Below are 21,299 nucleotides of genomic sequence, written 5' to 3' on the forward strand. Positions count from 1 at the left end.
TAAATATATGAAGTTGAATGCAATGTTTTTTGATTACACGTTAAGCTTTATAAATGGTCGCCTTTGTCGCATTACCTCCCAAATGATCTAATGTCCATCGAATGTACACTAGATTTTTTGTCTATTCGAAATATATTGAAAAAAAAAATATTGGGATGGCCGGTAAATAAACTCGGATTGCCCGTTGCCAGATCAAATTAGCGTCGTAACCACTACAACTACATAAACCATTTCGGGAATAATCGTTAATTGGATTATACTTTTGTACCTTAATACCTTCTAAACGACTTAACAGATTTTGATAACTAAACATGAGTTTGAAACGTATGGACAAGTAGTATCTGATGCATCTAAGGTCAAGTATGATAACTGAAGCGATTACAGGAATTATTGAGCTTGAAAAACCGTTTTTTCCATAGATAATAGATTTGATCATACTTATGAAGCCTATAACTTAAAAATTCGAATTTTCCCGGATATGAGGTATACACCGTTAGATTCGTCTAGAGTCCTTCTACAAACGCACAGCTATTGGCGCAATTCGTAGGTTGAAATTTTGAGTAATTGTCGAAAAACCAAAATTTTCAAAGTTTAGTTTTTCAGTTTTTTGGCTATACTGAGCTGTGTGTATGTTTGATCGTGATGTCTTACACACCATTTGAAAGTTTAACTCAACACTATTGATTTGGTGTATTTTCGGTTCTCGTGTCTCTCCTTGAACCGAAGATATATACCCCTAAAAAATATGCCGTTTTGTACCTACCAAGTCCTATAGCTGACTTGTGGGTGGTCAAAAGTCACAAGCTATACCGGTTCTGAATCGGTCCTGACCCCCTCTTCAAATACAGAAAAAAATTCAGATCGGTTTAACTTTTCCAGTCAGATACATACATACATACATACCTACATATCCACAAACATTTTCCCTTTTTTAAATAGAAATTTAGTCATATTTCTGAGCTCGGTAACTTTTGAATGGTATAACCGATTTTCAAAATTAGGGATGCGTTGGAAAGGTAATAATTAGTACTATTAGAAGCCGTGAAGGTCGTACTTAAATTTTCTAAGTTTTTGGGGGTTTTGGGGACGAGAACGAAAAACAGACCCTAAATAGAAAGGGCCGTACAATCCACACCCTTGGACCAAAATGGATGGTTGACATAGGAATGGGTGAGTCTTTTCCTGAACTTTAAGATGGGAGTTGGCCCAATTTTAAATTCAGTCAGATTTAGAAAATCGAAAATTTCGTGTATATATAGTGTCGCGTGTAGGGGGGTGTGGGTGTGCGCCACTGGCGAGAACTGCCGTTCTCTGGTAATATACTCTAAAATAGGTGTATATGCCTCGATTTTTATAATTTGAGAATAAATCTAAGTATATTTACTTTATATTTACTTTTATGTATTTGTAAAGTTCTACAGGTCGTGTTAGCGTAGGTTAACGTTATAGTTTTCTCTACCAGTTCTTTTACTATGCGACAAAGGTAATAAAGTTACCTACACGAAAGCAGTAATGAAGTAAGAATTCGGAGAGGTGTCAAACAGGGTGACACACTATCACTAAAGCTTTTTATAACTGCCCTAGTACGTGGTTTAAGTAACCTTTCAGACTAAGATTCTGGTGTCTGACACCGGTGTCCGCTGTCCGCCACCGGTGTTCAATTGCAGCAAAGCATTGTTGAGCTAAGTTAGAACAAGACATTGGACAAACTCAGTTCGGATTTAAAAATACTCAAGGAACCAGAGAACATTATTTGCAGTAAATATGCTAATACAGAGATATTTAGATGTAAACCAGGACATCTATGTCTGCTTCCTAGCAAGAGGAATGCCTTATAACAAGGCATTCGATACGGTGAAACATAATCCGTTAATAAAACTACTAAGAACAAAGAACATCGACACACGGGATATAAGAATAATAAATAATCTGTATTATGAACAAGAAGCTGTCATAAGAATAAATAATTTAAACACCAATAAAATAAAAATCAAAAGGGGCGTTAAACAGGACTGTGTCTTGTCGCCATCACTGTTTAATGCATACTCAGAAGATATATTCAAAAAAGCATTAGAAGATGAAGTAGCAGGCATAAAAATAAATGACCTACCCATATTTGAAATTAGATACGCCGATGACACAATACGAACAGCAGAAACTATTACAGATCTACAAAGAATTTTAGATAAGGTTGTTGCAACGAGTGAAGAATTTGGTCTGTCACTAAATATAAAGAAAACGAAATTCAAGGTTATATCAAAGAAAAAAGTTAGAAACATCAATCTACACGTAACTAGTAAGACGATAGAACGAGTTCAGAATTATAACTATTTAGGGACAAACATTAGTGAAACAAACGATTATACCAAAGAAAGCCGAATTATAATAGAAAAGGCTAGAAGTGCATTCACTAATATGAAACAAATATTAGGTATGTAGTAGAGACCTCAGCCTAAATCTTAGAAAGCGAGTACTAAAATGTTATGTATTTTCTGTTCTTTTGTATGGTGTGGAGACATAGACTCTCAATAAACAATGCCTCAATAGATTGGAAGCATTTGAGATGTGGACGTATCGAAGAATGCTGAGAATCTCCTGGACAGACAGAATAACCAATGAGGAAGTACTAAGGAGAATACAGAAGAGCAGGGAAATACTGGATTCCATCAAAATAAGAAAACTTCAATAGTTGGGTCATATAACACGTGGTGACAGATATGAACTCCTAAAATTAATTATGCAGGGAAAGATTCAAGAAAGGCGCAGCATTGGTAGGAGAAAAATGTCCTGGCTGAGAAATTTCAGAGAATGGTTTGGATCCAGCTCAACTGAACTCTTTCGGGCTGTAGTGTCAAAAGTGAGAATAGCAATGATAATTGTCAACCTTCGTCGCGGAGATGGCACGTAAAGAAGAAGAATTGTTGAGCCACTAAAATCAGCCAGACACTCAAAGTGGCTTGTCTGTAGTCGTTCATTTAAAACAATGCTTTGCTGCAATTCCGCTGACACCGGTGTCAGACACCAGTGGTGTCTTACCACTACTAGGTACCTAGTACCCTAGGAAAGGGTACCTACTTAAAACCTTGATTGAGATCACAAACGGATAAAACAACATCATTTAAGAAGAATTCGTGCCCAGTAGCAATTTAAAAATTCAGAAAAACGAAGTAGAACTTGTTGATAAATACATATTATATACCTTAGAATCTTCTTCTTAAGGTGCTTTCTTCATTATTGAAGGTTGGCTATAACTACAGCAAATTGCTCTCTATGTTGAGGTTGAGCGGTTCTTAGTATCGAATGTGTGTCCATGCCTGTCCAGTCTGTTGCGTTCTTCGGCCAGGAGCATTCTCTTCTTCATTGACCTCTTCTTCCTTCCACTTTCCCTTCAATTATGAGTCGTAAAAAGTTGTATCGTTCTCCTCTGTAAGTATGTCCTAGATAAATCGTTTTTCTGTTTTTTACAATATTTAGGAGTTCTCTTTTAGTCCCCATTCTTCTCAGCACCTCGTTGTTGCTCACGTGCTCTGTCCAAGAGATCTTCAACATCCTTCGAAAAACCCACATCTCAAAGGCTTCTATACGCCTACTACTTGTAATTCTTAAAGTCCATGTTTCCACTCCGTATAGTAATGTACCTTAGAAATACCTAACAACTTTAAAATAAGAGGAGCACAAGATAGGATAGGTTAAAAAGCTAAAATTAAGAAAAAATAAGGGAAATATGAAATGACAGCTGTGATATTCAAAAAAATGGATATGCAATGAAATGTGGAATACCGAAAAGTAGCCAAATGACTAGAGAAAGCTCAGTTTTATTTCCGTAATATAAAAAAGGTTTCACCAACAGATGGTAATAATTATCGTCCAGTACCGTTAGTACCTTTAAACTAAATAAAGCCTTTCTAATTCTAATTCCCATTTCATTGGGAAAACCGAAATAAGTATTGTTGGGTAAGTTGAGTAAATGTGAACAAACAAACGAATGGAAAATTTAAAAAAATTCTTAAAATTTCATTTCTTGCCACTCACTGTTGCATGTATCTATAAAAATATAACGTTTCCACTAGTCTACTTTGTAAATTACCTCGTTATATTTACGAAAATTCCACTAATTATTATGTAAAACCTAAAAATAATTAATCATTTTGATTTTGGCATTGTAATATTTGGCAATTTGGAAATTTTCGAATGTAAATGACACCAATTAAATAAGAATATATTGCAGACTCTCAGCCAGTTCATAAAAATGTTATGTAGATTATAATGTAATATATCCATCATTTTCAATGGTTTTTAAGAGTATGTTGTCCAAATCCCTTAATATCGAATCATCATCATTCTCTTTGCCTTGTCCCTATGGGGGGTCGGCTTCCCTAATTGCATTTCTCCAAACAACTCTATCTTGGGTCATAGCAATGTTAATCCCCTTTACCACCATGTCCTGCGTTATCGTCTCCCCCCAGGTCTTCTTTGGTCTTCCTCTCCTACTCCTTCCAGGATTCTGCACTTCAGCTATTCTTCGTATTGGGTGATTAACGTCTCGACGTTGAACATGACCAAATCATCTTAACCTATGCTCTCTCATTTTGGCATCAATTGGTGCCACACCTAGACTTCCCCTAATATACTCATTTCTAATTTTATTCTTCTTTGTCACTCCATTCATCCATCTAAGCGTTCTCATTTCCGCCACATGCATTCGTTGTTCCTCTTTCTTTTTCACTGCCCAACATTAAGTTCCGTGCATCATAGCCGGTCTTATGGCTGTTTTATAGAATTTTCCCTTCAGCTTCATTGGAATTTTTCTGTCACACAACACACCACTCGTTTCTTTCCACTTCATCCATCCAGCCCTAATTCTACTGCATGCATCTCCATATATTTATCTATTACTCTGTAATACCGATCATAGGTACTTAAAACTATTGCTTTTCACAATCATTTCACCATCCAAACATACCATTTTATTTGTAGTAACTCCATATTTAAATGAACATTCCAAATACTCTGTTTTTGTCCTACTAAGTTTTAAACCTTTTTCCTCCAGAGCTTGTCTCCACTGTTCCAGTTTTTGTTCTAAATCTCTTTCACTATTTCCTATTAACACTACATCATCAGCATACATTAGGCACCATGGAATACTACCCTGTAGTTTCGCTGTTATCTGGTCCAAAACTAATGAGAATAAATAAGGACTAAGCACCGAGCCTTGGTGCACCGAGCCATCGAATAATAGGAAGTATTTATATAATTTAGGTATTTAAAACTTAAAAATCGTGGTAACTCCAGTTGCTTTCTTTATAAAAAAGCTAAGTTCCTTAAATTGAATTTGGAACTCTTTTTCTTTTTTCCTATTTGATTGAAAGAATTGCTCCCACTATCCCGTCCGTATGCCTTCTTAATGGATGGCCAGGATATCACTCCTGTCCTGTGTAATAGCCTTAGGGCGATGTCACATTATGCGTTTTGACCGGATGCGGTGGAAACGCGTCCGTTTCCAACGCAACCGGACCGACCTGTCACACTATGCGTTTAGTCTGGTGTAGTTTGTAAGCGAGTAACGATGTCTCAAAACGCATCCGTTTCCAACGCAACCGGACCGACCTGTCACCTGTCACACTATGCGTTTTGACTGGATGCGGTAGAAACGCATCCGGTCAAACGCATAATGTGACATTGCACTTAGCTTCGTTCCATGATACTCCTTTTTTGTCAAGAATCCTTGCTATGACTTCGTTCCCTGTCTCTCTCGGTCTTCCTCTAATTCGTTTTCCTTACAACTTCGTTTCCCATATCGTTTTAACTGGTACCTCTTTCTATAGTCTTTGTAAGAGCCCCCACCAACTTAATTGTTTTTTTAACATACTCCATCATTGTCTCGATTTTCAATTTTTTTCTTATGTATTTCTTACCCTATCCATTCTAGTGACTCCTTGAGCTCTGCGTAGATACCTCATCTCTGCTGCCAGTATCTAACTTTTCTGTTGTTTATTTAGTACCCAGGATTCACATCCAATGACAGTAACGAATTAAAATTTCAAAGAGGTGTCTGACAGGGTAACATACTATCACCAAAGCTTTTTATAACTACCCCAGAACGTGCTTTTAAAACAGTTTATTGTGATCATAAAGGGATAATTGTCGACGGGGAATGACTGCACAACCTGTGCTATGCTACTGACATAGTATTGATAGGAGATGACCTAGGCGAAGTCAACACCATGTTAGAAGAACTGAAAAGAGAAATCTGTTTAAAAATAAGTGTCCCCAAAACAAAATGACGAACCTCGTGCCCAGTAATAATTCAAACATTCGGAAGTAGAACTTGTTTATAAATACACATACCTTGGACACGAAATTAGAAAAGGAAAGGACAACCTAGCAGTCGATGTATCAAGAAGAATATCCATGGATGGGCAACATATGAAGCTTTTAAAAACGTATTTAAAGATGGGAACCTACCGATTAATCTGACGCGGAAAAGAGTCTTCTGCCAGTAGTCATCTACGATGCAATGACCAATAAAAAACAATGTTTCATACCTTAATAGCAAAATGATGGATGTAGCGTTCAATGATAGGAGTAACAATAAAGAAAAAGACTAGAAACGAATACCTATAAAACAGAACTAGAGTTACAGATGTGATGGAGAGAGCTTGCAGATTGAAATGGAGATTGGCTGGCTACGTGGCAAAGATAAAGGATGGAAGGTGGACACGCGAGTAACCGAATGGAGATCAAGAAGAGATAAACGAAAAAGAGGAAGATCAGCTAGACAATGGCAAGATGACCTGCGAAAGATGACGAAAAATTAGATCCATACTGCACAACACAAACATACAAACAGAGATACAAACAGGGAAAGCCTAAATTAGGGGAGATGGTAACTTTTTGGAAATGTGACAGTTCTTTGGGACGATAAGGATTATTTATATAAAATAAATTTATTTGTTGACTACGAAAAAACTTTTGACACAATAAGTCATCAAAAATGCTAAAAGCCTTAATAGAGTGCCGTATAGATCATCGCTATATCAACATGATCAAACACATCTATCAAAATGCGACAGCAAGCGTGAAACTGTCAGATGAAAAGATCAACGCATTTAAAATAAAACAGGGAGTGCGACAGGGAGACACAATTTCGCCAAAATTGTTTATAACATTATTTGACCATATGTTTAAGTACGCAAATCTGAGTGAAAAAGGAATTAATGTCAACGGAGAAATACTTATGTATAGTCATTTTAGGTACGCTGACGCTATTGTTCTCTTTGCTGACAGTATCGATGATGCAGTATTTCAACTGGAGAAACTATACCTAGCCTCTCTACAAGTTGGATTAAAAAACAACCACACAAAAACACGAAACATGACAAATTTTGTGTTGCAAAGAGATTTCAGTAAATGGCATGTATATTGAAGAAACCACCTCTTATAACTACCGAGGGCATGGGGTACGCGTAGGAAGAGATGATCAAAAGCCGCAGCATAGGACTCACTTTTAGAGATGCATCAAGTCAAACTAGTATGATTTTATTCAACAAACTTGATTTGACTTGAAAATCAAACTTTTTTTGTAAAAAAGTTTGACTTGACTTGATTTCGATATCTTTAGGTTTGACTTGAAATCAAACTTCTTCAAACAGTTTGAAGTTTGAATGTCATATTGGCAACGTGTTTATTTCCAATTCTAACTGAGAGCGTACGGATTTTGTTGTGACTTATTTGGATAGGTCTGAATCTGTATTCGGCTACTCCGCAAATTAGTTTGTAGTTCATATTTAGACGTCCATGTTTGACTTGTTTATTACGTTCGTTTTGAAGTGTGTGGCTTTGGGAGATAATATCTGAATGTGGATATTTCAGAACAATTTGAGTCGAATATTGAAGGTATTCCCACTGCAAAAATTAAGAGAAACAATCTGTAGTCGAAGCAGTATTAATTAAGAAAAATAAATATACTGATTTCAATATACTGCGGCAGGTGATTTCAAAACAATGAAAATTGCAAAGTGCATAGATACTTCTATTATGTAAAAATAAAGAACAGCGTTATAAAATCACAAACAGTGAACTAATTCTTTAAAAGGACAGCGTTATGCATAACTCGACCAAACGCCATTTCTTTAAAATCGAGATAACAGCGGATTCTGATGACACATAGCTAAAACTATCTTGGAAAAATCCCTGTTATTGTCACGTTAACAGTTACTAAGAAAAACAAAAATAAACCAAGCGACATTCTGTCTATTAAGGGTTTTTAGTTTTGCATAACAAGACTTTATTCATAACTGTCATTCTTAACTGCCATATATCCATAACTGCCATTCATAACAGTTTCGCAATTGTAGACTAAGCGCCGACTTTGGTCTGTGTATGCTAAACTAAGCGTTTGGCCAGAATAACAGTTTTGTCCCCATTAATGTACACATTAATTTTGAAGTTTCCGTCAAAAAATGATGGAATTTTTTTAAAGTGAAAATGTTTATATATAATTAATTTGAAAAATACAAATAATCTATATAAAATCTTTATATTATGTCTAACGTGCTATGTACTATGAATATAAATTTACGTGCATAGAAATCGCCCCACTTAAAAATTTGGTCATTTTTGATGTCTCATATTTCCTAAACCTGTTGGCCGATTTAAGTGATTTTTTAAATATGTTATAGCCTGATTCTTTAACAATACCACTGTAACAATATTTTTGCTAAACAGGTAAATTTTCATATCGGGTGTACCAATCAAACTGTGTTTTTTTTTCTCAAGTTTGCATCACCCTGTGGAATATTCTAGCATTTATAAAATACTGAAATTAAAACCCAACTATAGCCTCAGGTTTTCTTAACATTATGTTTTTTTATTCATTCGTTTATGTTCTATAATAAAAAAGTTAGGTACTTTAACAACTACACATGTTATTCATCAATACGCGGTGTTTTTAAATAAGTGCGAAAAACTTTAAGGGATAATTCTGCATGAAAAAATAATGACAGTTGACTTTATAAACGTTTGACCGCAAATGTTTCGTTTCCGAGATACCGGATGTTGAATTTTTTCTTACAAACTGACGATTTATTTATTGCTTTAAAACCAGTTGAGATGTGCAAATGAAATTTTGGGTAGGTTTTAAAAGATAGTTATTACGGATTTTTTTATATAAAATTAAGAATTTTATATTCACCATTAGCGTACATACGGGTAATATGATCGGTCATATTACACGTATGCGCGCTAATATTGAATATTAAATTCTTAATTGTACCTATGTCAAAAAATGTGCAATAACTACGTCTTACAACCTACCAAATTTCATTGGCATATCTCTACCTGTTTTAAAGCAATAAAATAGATCGTCAGATTGTAAGAAAAAATTCAACATCCCGTATCTCGGAAACGAAACATTTGCTGACAAACGTTTATAAAGCCAACTGTCATTATTTTTTCATGCAGAATTATCCCTTAAAGTTTGTCGCACTTATTTAAAAACAACGTGTATTGATGAAGAACATGTGTAGTTGTAAAGTACCTAACTTTTTTATTATAAAACATAAACGAATGAATCAAAAGACATAATGTTAAGAAAACCTGAGGCTATAGTTGGGTTTTAATTTCAGTATTTTATAAATGCTAGAATATTCCACAGGGTGATGCGAACTTTGAGAAAAAATCACAGTTTGATTGGTACACCCGGTATACAATGATAATTTACCTGTTTAGCAACAATATTATTACAGTGGTATTGTTAAATAATCAGGCTATAACATGGTAAAAAAATCACTTAAATCGGCCAAGAGGTTTCATCAAAAATGACCAAGTTTTTAAGTGGGCCGATTTCTATGCACGTAAGTTTAGTATAAGTCATAAAATGGACCTTTCGGGATTCTTCTATATTTTGAATTTTGAATGTTTATTAATCATTTCTGTACTAAGAATATAAATCAATAGCTTGTTTTTCATGTATAAATATTGATTTTATTCCAACAGTACAACTTTTAATTTCAAAAGTCTGCTTTGTAAGGTACAGGTCAACTTATACTGTTAGTACCTTCTACTTTCACTTACGCAGCTTGACTTATACTTTTGGTACACACCACATGTTATGAGATTCTGGGTCGTTTGTATTGAAAAAATGTAGATAATCCAAATTTGACCATAAAATTTCAAGGAATTAACCTGCTTAAAAAGGGGTTGGTACGAAAACAAATTTTTGAGGTTCTTTGTTTTCTTCCTTTTTAAATTTCCTAAACCTTTTTTTATGACTTTCGTTCTGTCGTTAAAGACGGTGCCGGTATTTATTGTTATCGGTTATAAAAGCAGAAAATTATAAAAATAGCAAGATCCCATTTAAACCAAAAACTGTTCATTTAGTATTTTTTTTATTTAATTTTGTTGTGCGTGCTAAAAAATAGTTTTTCTACGAGCGTGCAAAAATGTCTACTTTCGCGCACACATTTTAGTTTAGAAAGTTTCACTTTTCCGCACGCGGTTTTTACTTTTCCGAACGCGTGTTAATTTAGATATGTTAATATGGCCTATGGCCTTAAAGTAATTATAATACATGCAATAAACTAATATTTAGATATTATTTACTAATTTATTTCGAATATATCTTATTGTGTTCCTGTTTTAATGAAATTACCGCGACAATTCGATGAAATAAAATTATTCTGACATAATATTCGAAAGTCAAATCGGTAGATAATAACAGTCGTTTTGAATCATCGTCATGGAAACAAAGATCGTCGTCATGCTAACTAATTATATTGAAAATTTGGTTTTGACAACCTCGTCAAAGAATTAATTTGTGTATGTATTTTCATATTAATTAAATTAATTGATTAAGATTTGGTAATTTTTTAAAGACTCTTAGAAAAAATATTGTTCCTAACTCTTGCATAAAGTCTCTTTTCCGCACTCGACTGCTTGCCGAACTCCCGCTTCGCGTCGTTCGGCAAACTGCAGTCGCGTGCGGAAAAGAATGACTTTCTACACTTGTTAGGAAAGTAACTATTACTGTGAAAGTGTCAGTGTTATATTGTACATGATTTTGAAAAATGAGTAGAGGGAAACAAATACTAAAATTATTGGAACTAAAGGATGATTTATATGGCACTCAATGTATTATTAAATTTCTTAGCTTAATTGGCAACTGACATGTCTATCTCAACAAAAAAGTATATAAAAAAATTTAAAAAAAATTAAACACAGGATCCTTTGTAAAAGGTATATTTAAAAGACCCTAATAATGGTTACATCACAAAACAAAACGTTTTCGAATTAACAAGTAATCCATCATCAGTGTTAAGCCAATAAGATGCATGCATGAGCCACCCAAAAATTAAGGGGTAAAAACCCTTTAAAAGATATAGTTGACACTCAATTTTCAATATGTGAGGTTCATCCCTCTCATATCACATCCACGTGGGTTAGAGTCCTGTGTTGCCCTGGGTAATATCCAGGAATATTTGCAACATCTAACTATTTTAAACATAATATGCAGTATAATATAAGATCTTATGCCTTTTAAAGGGTTTTTATCCATAACTTTTTGGTGGCTTACGCATGCATGTTATTGGCTTAACACTGATGATGGATTACTTGTTAATCCGAAAACGTTTTGTTTTGTGATGTAACCCTTATTAGGGTCTTTTAAATATACCTTTTACGAAGGATCCTGTATTTTTTGTGATTTATGGTATACAGCCAGCTACATGAATTTTATTTTCCTCGTGGATTGTTAAAAAAGTATATCTACGAAATAAATTATTTTTCAAACTCTTTCAAACTAGTTTGAATTTCCAAACCTGTACGATTTACCAGTTTGACATGACTTGAATTATTTGTCAGAAGGATTGACTTGAGTTTGACTTGAAATTAAGTCAAACTCAAGTCAAGTTCAAACATTCAAGTCAAACTTGTGCAACTCTACTCACTTTGGTGGCATTCGGCAACCTGAGCTATGTTCGTAAGACAGAAATACCTATGTGTCTCAAAAGAAAAGTTTTGATCAGTGCGTGTTACCAGTACTTAAATATGGTGCAGAAACTTTAACAGTAACCAAGAAAATAAGAAATAACATTTGTGTTATCCAAAGAGCCATGGAACGCTCAATGTTAGGCATTTCTCATCGTATGGATCTAATTACGAACAAGGAAATAAGACGAAGAACAGGACTGACAGATGCCATAGAAACAATTATGACCTTAAAGTGGAACTGGATGGGGGTAGAGTGTCCGATAATACATGGACACAGTGAATAATACACTGGAGACCAAGACAAGAAGCATATCGAGGTAGACGGTAGACGTCGCGTCGTCCGCCAAGAAGATGGGCTGAAGACATAAAGCGGATCGACAAAAATTCGATGCAAACAACATAAAATGGAAATACGCATGGAAAAGACTGAGGGATACCTATATCTGGCAGTGGAAAGATCCGGGTTGAATGATGATGGTGATGTTGATATAAAATATGTTGTACATTAACATAACGAGAACACCTACACATTTCAGTTAGGTATGCGTAACATTTTGGAACCGCTGGCAAAATTCAAACGAAGCAATTAAAAAATCGCACCATAATCTTCACATCGTTGCCAAATTGGCATATTAGTAGGAGAAATGCAAAGAAACCATCGACTGCTTTCCACACAATCAATCAAAACCTGAAAAGAGCCGTTGGAAAACCGGCAACGCAGCTTTCACCTACATCTATATGTACACCTTTCATTTGCAGATCAACGTTACTCTTTTACATCTGACCGCTTAACTTATTTTGTTTGTATTTATAGAAATCCCATTAAGCACCTGAACACGTGAACTGCAACCAACGGTACCGGTGAATCGGTATAGAAAGTCGGCCGTACTATTGCACAGTTTTACTCCTCATTTTGTCGTTAGCTATAGCTGTGTTGTGATATTTTTATTGTTAATTTAGAAATTTTTTGCACCTCCAAGATGCCTAGTAAGTTTTTAATAAATAATTATTATAATACTGAATATTTCTGTTTCTAAGTTTCTACTATGTATCAAACATAAGTCCACGTATAGGTGCCTGAAAGAAGAGATTAAAAAAAATGGGACAATTATTGTTCTATTTTAAGATTTTTGAACCTTTATAATCGTTGTTTTTTGTTTGTATTATCCTCTTAGTAAAAATGTTTTGATTTTTACTAATTATATGTCTAACAGGGTATTTTTTTACTTTATTTAGGCAAAGCTTTTTTCCCTCCCACTTCTTATTGCATTTCTACAATGTTTTAAATTATGTCTATATAATAATTCTTTGGTTTTCCCTATTTCCTTCCCTTAAAGTAGATTGCTCTATCATATATCCAATTCTTTGTTCCACTATTATGGGAACATTTTTCCTTTTGTATTTTTAGTTTATTTCCTTTCCGAATTTTTCCTAGCTTTCCACTTTTCTGTTTTTTATTCCTTTTTTTTTCAAAATGTGAAATTTGATTATACTGTTCTTTGTCTTGTTGGCTTTTGTTGTTATTATATTTTTCAAGCATTTTTCTTTAGTTATTACAATCCTCTCTGATACGTTTAACACTTTTTGATCTGATTTTAGTATCTTTGTTGTGTTAGTAAAAGGCTACATCTTCTTTGGTCCTGTTTTCTTTTACTACTCTAGTGTAGACTATTATACAGGGTGTAACAAAAATACAGGTCATAAATTAAAGTACATATTCTGGGACCAAAAATAGTTCGAATGAACCTAACTTACCTTTGTACAAATATGCACATAAAAAAGTTACAGCCCTTTGAAGTTACAAAATGAAAATCGATTTTCTCGAATATATCGAAAACTATTACAGATTTTTTATTGAAAATAGGCATGTGGCATTCTTATGGCAGGAACATCTTAAAGAAAAATCATGGTGAAATTGGTGCACCCCTTAAAAATTTTAAGGGGTTTTGTTCCCTTAAACCCCCCCAAACTTTTGTGTACGTGTAATTAATTTATTATTGTGGTACCATTAGTTAAATTCAATATTTTCAAAACTTTTTTGCCTCTTATTATTTTTTCGATAAGGCAGTTTTTATCGAGATGCAGCTTCTTTTTTAATACCTTTACATACAAAATGTATGGGGGTTTTGTGACTTTAAACCCCATAAATGTTTGTGTACGTTCCAATTAAACTATTACTGCGACACCATTAGTTTTTTTTTGCTTAGACTTACCGTCATACTGCCAGACACATAAGGAATACAAGTTAGACACCATTAGTTAAACACAGTATTTTTAAAACTTTTTGCCTCTTTGTATTTTTTAGACAAGGCACCTTTTATCGAGATAAGGCTTCTTTTTAATATGGTTCAAAATATATCTAAAAATGTAAATCATAAATAAATTTTCATATTATTACTGCATAATTAGTCCCCATAATCGTACTTATGTATTACTTAGTCTCCATAACAATATTATACAAATATGTGGTGGATTTGACAAATATTCAAAAATATCTCGATAAAAACTGATTTTTTGAAAAAGTACTAAGAGGCAAAAATGTTTTTAAAGGATTGTGTTTAACTAATGGTACTATAAAAAAATTAAATTGGAACGTATACAAAAGTTTGGAGGGTTTAAAGGAACAACACCCCCATAAAATTTTTGAGGGGTTTCCAAATTCCACTATAATTTTTTCTTAAGATACTACTGCCATAATAATGCGACATGTCCATTTTCAATAAAAAAGCTGTAATAGTTTTCGATATATTGGGAAAAATCGATTTTCATTTTGTAACTTCAAAGGGCTGTAACTTTTTTTATGCGCACATTTGTACTAAGGTAAGTTAGGTTCAATCGAACTATTTTTGGTCCCAGAATATGTGAATAAATTTATGACCTATATTTTTGTTACACCTGTATATTCAGCTACATACACCAACATTTTTAAGATATCTTTATAAAAAATGGGTGCCTAAAAATGGAAAAAATTGTTAGCAATTCAATTATTTAAAAAACTTTATTTTAATATTTTTAAACGCAGAGAAGCACCTTTGCTGAAACCTTTGTGTTATCTGTTTCTAGGTCATACATTTAGGCTTAGTATAACCAGTTCTGGTGATCAAAATTACAATTGGACATTATTAACAATCGAAAAAAATTATAAACTAAGCATCCGTGTCTGTCTCTTTCATTTTTAGATAATTTCATTCTGCGATAAAGTTATCATCAGAACCAAAACTTCCTAATTCATGTTTTACAATGGGAACGTTTGGGTTTGGATTAATAATATATGAGCACTATAGGCCTAGCAAGCCCATGGTTTGGTGTACTATTCTCTCCCATTCTCGCTTATCGTTAGTTTTCCTTTTCCAGTTGGTTATGTTAAGTCTTGTCATGTCTTCTTTGACCTTATTGCTCCATCTTGACTTCGGTCTTCCCCTTCTCCTTCTTCCTGCCAACGCACTAGATATTATAATTTTTGGGACTCTCGCTGAACTCATTCTCTGGACGTGACCCAGCTATCTAATTCTTTGAGCTCTTGTTACTGCTAGTATATTAGATTCTTGATAATGCTCTGATAGCTCCTTGTTTGTTCTTCCCATTTATTGACGGTTTACGTTCTTCTCACCAAAGATTTTGCGCAGCACTTTTCGCTCCCAAACTAATAGCATTTCTTGCGCTGTTTTTTGATATACCTAGTCCATGTCTCTGATGCATAAGTTACGATTGGCCTTATTACGGTTTTGTAGGTTCTTAACTTTGCTCCTCGGGATATATTTTTGCTTCTCAACAGCCTGTTGAGAGCATATACGGCACGGTTACCTGACATAATTCTTCTACGTATTTCTTCTTGGATATTAGAGTAACTTGTGAAAATACTTCCTATTGGATTCCTTTTGTTGTTTTCATCGTTATATATTGACCCTGAGTAAATTGTTTGTTTGACCATTTTATATATTTTGTTTTTTCTTCGTTTATATGTAATCCCTTGGTCACCGCTTTCTCCTCGAGCTTCTTGGCTGTTTCTGGATGAGATTTTGGAATTACGCTTATCTTACCCTTAACTTCAAAAGTGATATTGAACCGAACTCCGTTTTTTATTTTTTAAGGGGTGAAAACAACCCCTTAATGGAGAAATTGACATTGAGCCTTTTTATCGCCAGAGAACGTGTTTAATAATAAAGAGTGACATTGTGAAGTGTTTTCTAAAACAATAACCTCATGTTAAAATCATTTTCATCCCGTTGAAAACCGTACAAACCTTGCAAACAACCCCTAAATCGAAAAAATTTACAAAAAATTAATTTAGTATGACATAAAAAGATTTAAATATAGAGTAAATGATATTTTACGTTCTCTATCTTAATTATCATATTGTTAACCCCCTTTAAACCCTTAAAATCAACCCCTCGATTAAAAATTGTATAAAAAATTTCTTTTGATAAACTAAAAAGGATTTTGATATCGTTGCACGTTCTCGAAAAAGCTATGCTGGAAAATCATATGCTCAAGTTCTTTAACCCTTAACATTGAATATGTATGATTTAGTTTTTGGGACATAACTCTACTTCAATTTTGAAGCTAACACAACGTATAAAAAACCATTTTGAAGCTAATTAAAAGCTACAACTTTTTTCATTATAATATGTGGATAGTGAAAAACCTATTATTTTGAAACGGTGAAGGGTCAAAGGGCTCGAGAGAGACTGTGGTTGCTGTACCACGCGCTCTTTAATCAATCATATCTTCGTCAAGTTTTGTGTGATAGGAAAAACAATCAGACCAAAATTTTTGTCAAAAAAAACCTATTTTTTTAATTATAACACTTTTTTACGTATCTTTCATTATTTTTGAGATATAATGAAAAATAGTTGGTTTTTTTTTAAATTCGAAAATTTTTTTTTTCCTAATATCGTAATTTTTTCAAAAAATATGTATTTGAAACAATGAACTGTTAATACGGATGGAATAGGCACAAAGACAACTAATGCAGCCACGATACAAGAGAGAGGTCCTAGAGAGAGACAGACAAGGTGGTAGAAACTTTGACAGGCTGTGTAATTTGAGTTGCCTATATCAACTTAAATCGGGGAAATATAAAAGTCTAAATATAAAAGTAACATAAAAACATAATCAAGGACTTCTTCACTTTGTATAAAACAGTCACTAATTTAGTATTTAAATAGTTTTAAAATTATTTAACTCCCAAATACTTTAGGAAAGTAGGTATTTGTTTTGATAAATACAAATAACAATTCTGAAAAGTATCTAAACACCAAGTATGGCACTGTGTACTCTATTTATCCCCTAAATACAAAAAAGTGGTTAAATTTTGAAATATGTACTGCCAATCAGCATTAGGCCTTAGCCAAGTTAAAATATAAGTTAAAATATTCAACGAACTGTAAATACTGATTCAATCGGGTCCATTTATATAGGCAACTCAAATTACACGGCCTGTCAAATTCTCCAACACCTTGTCTGTCTCTCTCTAGGACCTCTCTCTTGTATGTTGGTGTCAATCTTGCTTCACTATTTGAATGGGACATGGCCATTCCATCCGTATAGGGCTTTTCTTCGATTGTCATTTGTTTCGAGCTTCTGTCATGTGTCACATAATATTAATATTTCTACGTCATACGTCTTTGGTTTGTATCATTGGTATATGCCAATAACGTATGACGTAGATATATTAATATTATGTGACACATGACAGAAGCTCGAAACAAATGACTGTGAATGAAAAGCCCTATTGACAGTTCATTGATTTGAAAGCAGCGAAACTGCTAGAATCCATTAAACTCTTTATATTAAAGTTGGTTCTAGACGAAATACGATTAATTTTAATTTTGGTGGAAATGGCATTTATGAAATCCATTGATTTAAAAAAAAAACATTAGATGTTGTTTTTTTTTCATTACTGCTCGCTCATTTTACGTACAAAAGACTTTTAACAGTACTCATTTTAAAGCTTATTTTAAGCACTATAAAATACTTTCTCATTAGCATGTATAAAATTTATTTGCTCTCCGCTAGATGGCATTGAATACATCGATTAAATTTCACACAAAATAAAAAACGGCTTTGATCTTCAATATCTCGCTTAATATTGCACTTAGACACTCTTTAAAAATCAATTTGTTCATTTTTTACCTGCTACCATTTTGTTCATTATAATATTATCGTTAAAATGCATATTTTTGAAGATATTTGCAAAAAACTGTTGAAAATCGTGAGAAATTTCCGAATTTTCAATTGCCAATAACTTGAAAAGTATTGGGTTTTTGAAAAAACTGTGTACAATATTTTTTGCTTAAGATTAGGTCTTCTATAGATATCTGAGGTTATATTGAAAAAAAAAATTCCACCACGAAAAGGGGTGGCAACCACCCCCAGGGTGAAAACGTTGTTCGGGTTAATATCACTTTTGAAGTTAAAAGTAGAAAATATAGATTAATTAGTTAAAATATAGATTGTAGCAATAAAATTTACCCTGTATTTAAGAAATTTTGTTAAAACAAAGCAGGCATGTTTGTTAAAACAAAACAAACATGTTTGTTTTGTTGTTATTTTGTTTTAAACCCTGTAGATTTAAGTAATTATTGTATATTATAATTGAAAAAAGAAAAGAACAAAAAAAGAGAAAAGAAAATAAAAAAAAACAGAAGATATAAAAAAAGCAACAAAAAAAAAAGAAAAAAAAAACTAAGAAGATGTAAACCTCCGCGAGGCTGAATCGGGTTTACGTCTTAGCGTAGTAAAAAAAACAATTTATAAAAAATAACAATAAAAAAAATAATAAAAAAAAACAAATTAACAATATAAAAAAATGCAACAAAAAATACAAAAAAAATAAAAATTTACAAAAAAAAATGAACAACCAAAACAGAGTATTATTTAGATAATAATTGTAGATAATAATGTTAGTTTGTTATGTATTTAGAGTTGAAATACAGAAAAAATTCCTCTGATTGAAAAATCAAATTTGTTTGTTTTTAAAATAACAAAATGTCTGGCTAATTGGCTCGGCCAAAACCATCAAATTCACTCAAAAAAAAAAAAGAAGTTAAGAGTAGGATAAGCCGAATACCAAAATTTCATGTAAATCGGTTCATAGTAAAAAATTTCTGAGCTAAAAAGCTTCAATGACTGCACTAGATGTACTGTGGACTATATTATAGTTTTCCATAGTTTTTGTCAAATTTCTAACAATTAGAATTGTAGTAGATAAAAATAGCATCCGCAAATAGAAGGTTACTCTTTACCACACATATAATTGGAACTTTGTGGTATATCAATTCGTTTTCCTTATCGCTGCATTAGTCATTTTGCCGCAAATTGTTATCATTTGTCCTTAAATGCCTTTGTTAAAACAGTGTGAAATTAGTAAACAAATAGTGGTTTTTGAAATATATTATAATATGGTCAGATATTACCGCCATATAGTCATTTAACTAGTTGGTGAAAAAATAAAGTTATTACTTTTGATTATAAGCATCACCATCATGATCATCATACATTCTGTAGCGATTTAAAAAAATCATCCCGTTCGTCATTATGCCTAGGTAGATAACGTCATTAATATATAGGTATCCATTCTTGAAAAAATCGCCCATTCTTGAAAAAATGAATTTATTCCATAATTTCGCCCCTCACTTTATATTCGAGTATAATTACTTCGAGTATAATTAAAAGTGCGTAGGCGCAAATTTTTACAGCTATCCCTCCTTTTTCTTTCTTTACACGGCAAATTACGTGTAGTAAAATTCTCTCTGGTATGGAGATGTAAACATTGGGTGCATTCAGCAGACGCAATCGCTAACTAATCGATTAGTAATCGATTTGTGATTTACATGCTAAATGTCACAATTTATGTGGCATTCAGCAGAAAATCACTAATCGATTAGTTAGCGATTGTGTCTGCTGAATGCACCCATTATTTGACAATGGCATTTTCATCAATAACTTAGAGGTGGCTTTTGAATGTTCTTGGATAACCGTTACTTATATAATCGCTTAAATTCTTAATGCAGTTAATTAATATGATTATTTTTTTCACTACCTATACAGGGTGAGCCACGCTCAACGGGACGGAGCCTACCGGGGAAACGGCTAAAGATATTAAAAATTCCTTCCGTAGGAATACGTAGATCAGTAGCGGCTACGAACTAAAATTTGTGAAATATATACAGGGTGTCCCAATTTAGCGTAATGATATAAAGTAATATATTTTTAAATGGAACAACCTATATTTCACTTTAATTTTGAATTCTACTGAACAAAATAATGTTATTTTATTCAACATTCCCTATACCTATTTTTGACGGATTTCGATTTATTTGGGGTTTTCTGAAAATGTACTATTCGCGAAATTAATTAATTACACATTATCGCATGAATTTTAATTAACGTCTTTTTGTCACTTAATTGTCAACTGTCCATGCTTTACATCAGAATAATTACCATTTGAAACTAATCTACAGAGTGTTCGCAATCTGAAGTGTCAATGCTGTACAATATTTTGTATAATTACTTTCTTAACTTAAATGGGACTTTACTTTAATTTTGAATTCTAATCAAAAAAATAATATTACTTTATTAAACAATCCCTATACCTATCTTTGATAATTTTCGATTTATTTGCATTTTTTTGAAAATTCACTATTCTTGAAATTAATTAATTTTACCTACTTTATTACATAAAGTTCTAACTTAAACAAAATACCCTATATTTGAATGCTGTAACAATTATTATAATCAAACTATTATAAAATTTTATATTAATATCTAGTATCTTCAGATCTATTTGCATTATGTTACCTGGAACATTAAATGTCGTTAATTACATAGCTCATTATACATTATCAAGAATGTCATGAAAAAACAAAAGGTACCTAGCAGTCAAACTAATAGTCAAACTTAACTGTATTGCTTTCAATTAATAGAAATGGCAGATTATTCAATTGAAGACCAAGTAAATATGATTTTAATACTGGGTGAATGTGATCAAAACAGTTTGTTAGCATCAAGAGTCTATGCTGAGAGATTTCCCTTAAAACGTCATCCTCGTAAAGAAGTATTTGAAAGAGTCTTAACAAGGTTTCGTGAAACTGGCAGTGTTGTTTATTCTAAACGAAAATTGATAAATCCCATAACTGAAGATAAAAATACCGAATTAGAAGTTATTCAATCAGTTATTGAAAATACAAATACAAGTACAAGGACGATGGCCAGGGAGATTGAAGTAAGCCAAACTAGTAGATATACGCAGAATTCTTAAAAAATATAAATATCACCCATACCATATTCAAATGCATCAGCATTTGTAT

At 32.9% G+C, this 21,299-nt stretch overlaps 1 protein-coding gene across 6 annotated transcripts in view; it reads left to right on the top strand.

The window, feature by feature from the left end:
* Positions 1–21,299, top strand: part of LOC114324320 (alpha-tocopherol transfer protein-like) — a 161,335-nt gene that overhangs the window by 88,135 nt on the left and 51,901 nt on the right. Inside the window, exon 1 of one of the 6 annotated variants that reach the window (XM_028272147.2) lies at positions 12,726–12,975. The exons of the other annotated variants lie outside the window; for them this stretch is intronic. Coding sequence (XP_028127948.1) covers positions 12,969–12,975 — 7 coding nt within the window. The 5' untranslated portion in view covers positions 12,726–12,968. Of the gene's footprint in view, positions 1–12,725; positions 12,976–21,299 lie in introns of those variants that run through there. 6 annotated transcript variants of the gene reach the window in all.

Source organism: Diabrotica virgifera, chromosome 3, assembly GCF_917563875.1.
Source record: "Diabrotica virgifera virgifera chromosome 3, PGI_DIABVI_V3a".
In the NCBI taxonomy this organism is placed as follows: domain Eukaryota; kingdom Metazoa; phylum Arthropoda; class Insecta; order Coleoptera; family Chrysomelidae; genus Diabrotica; species Diabrotica virgifera.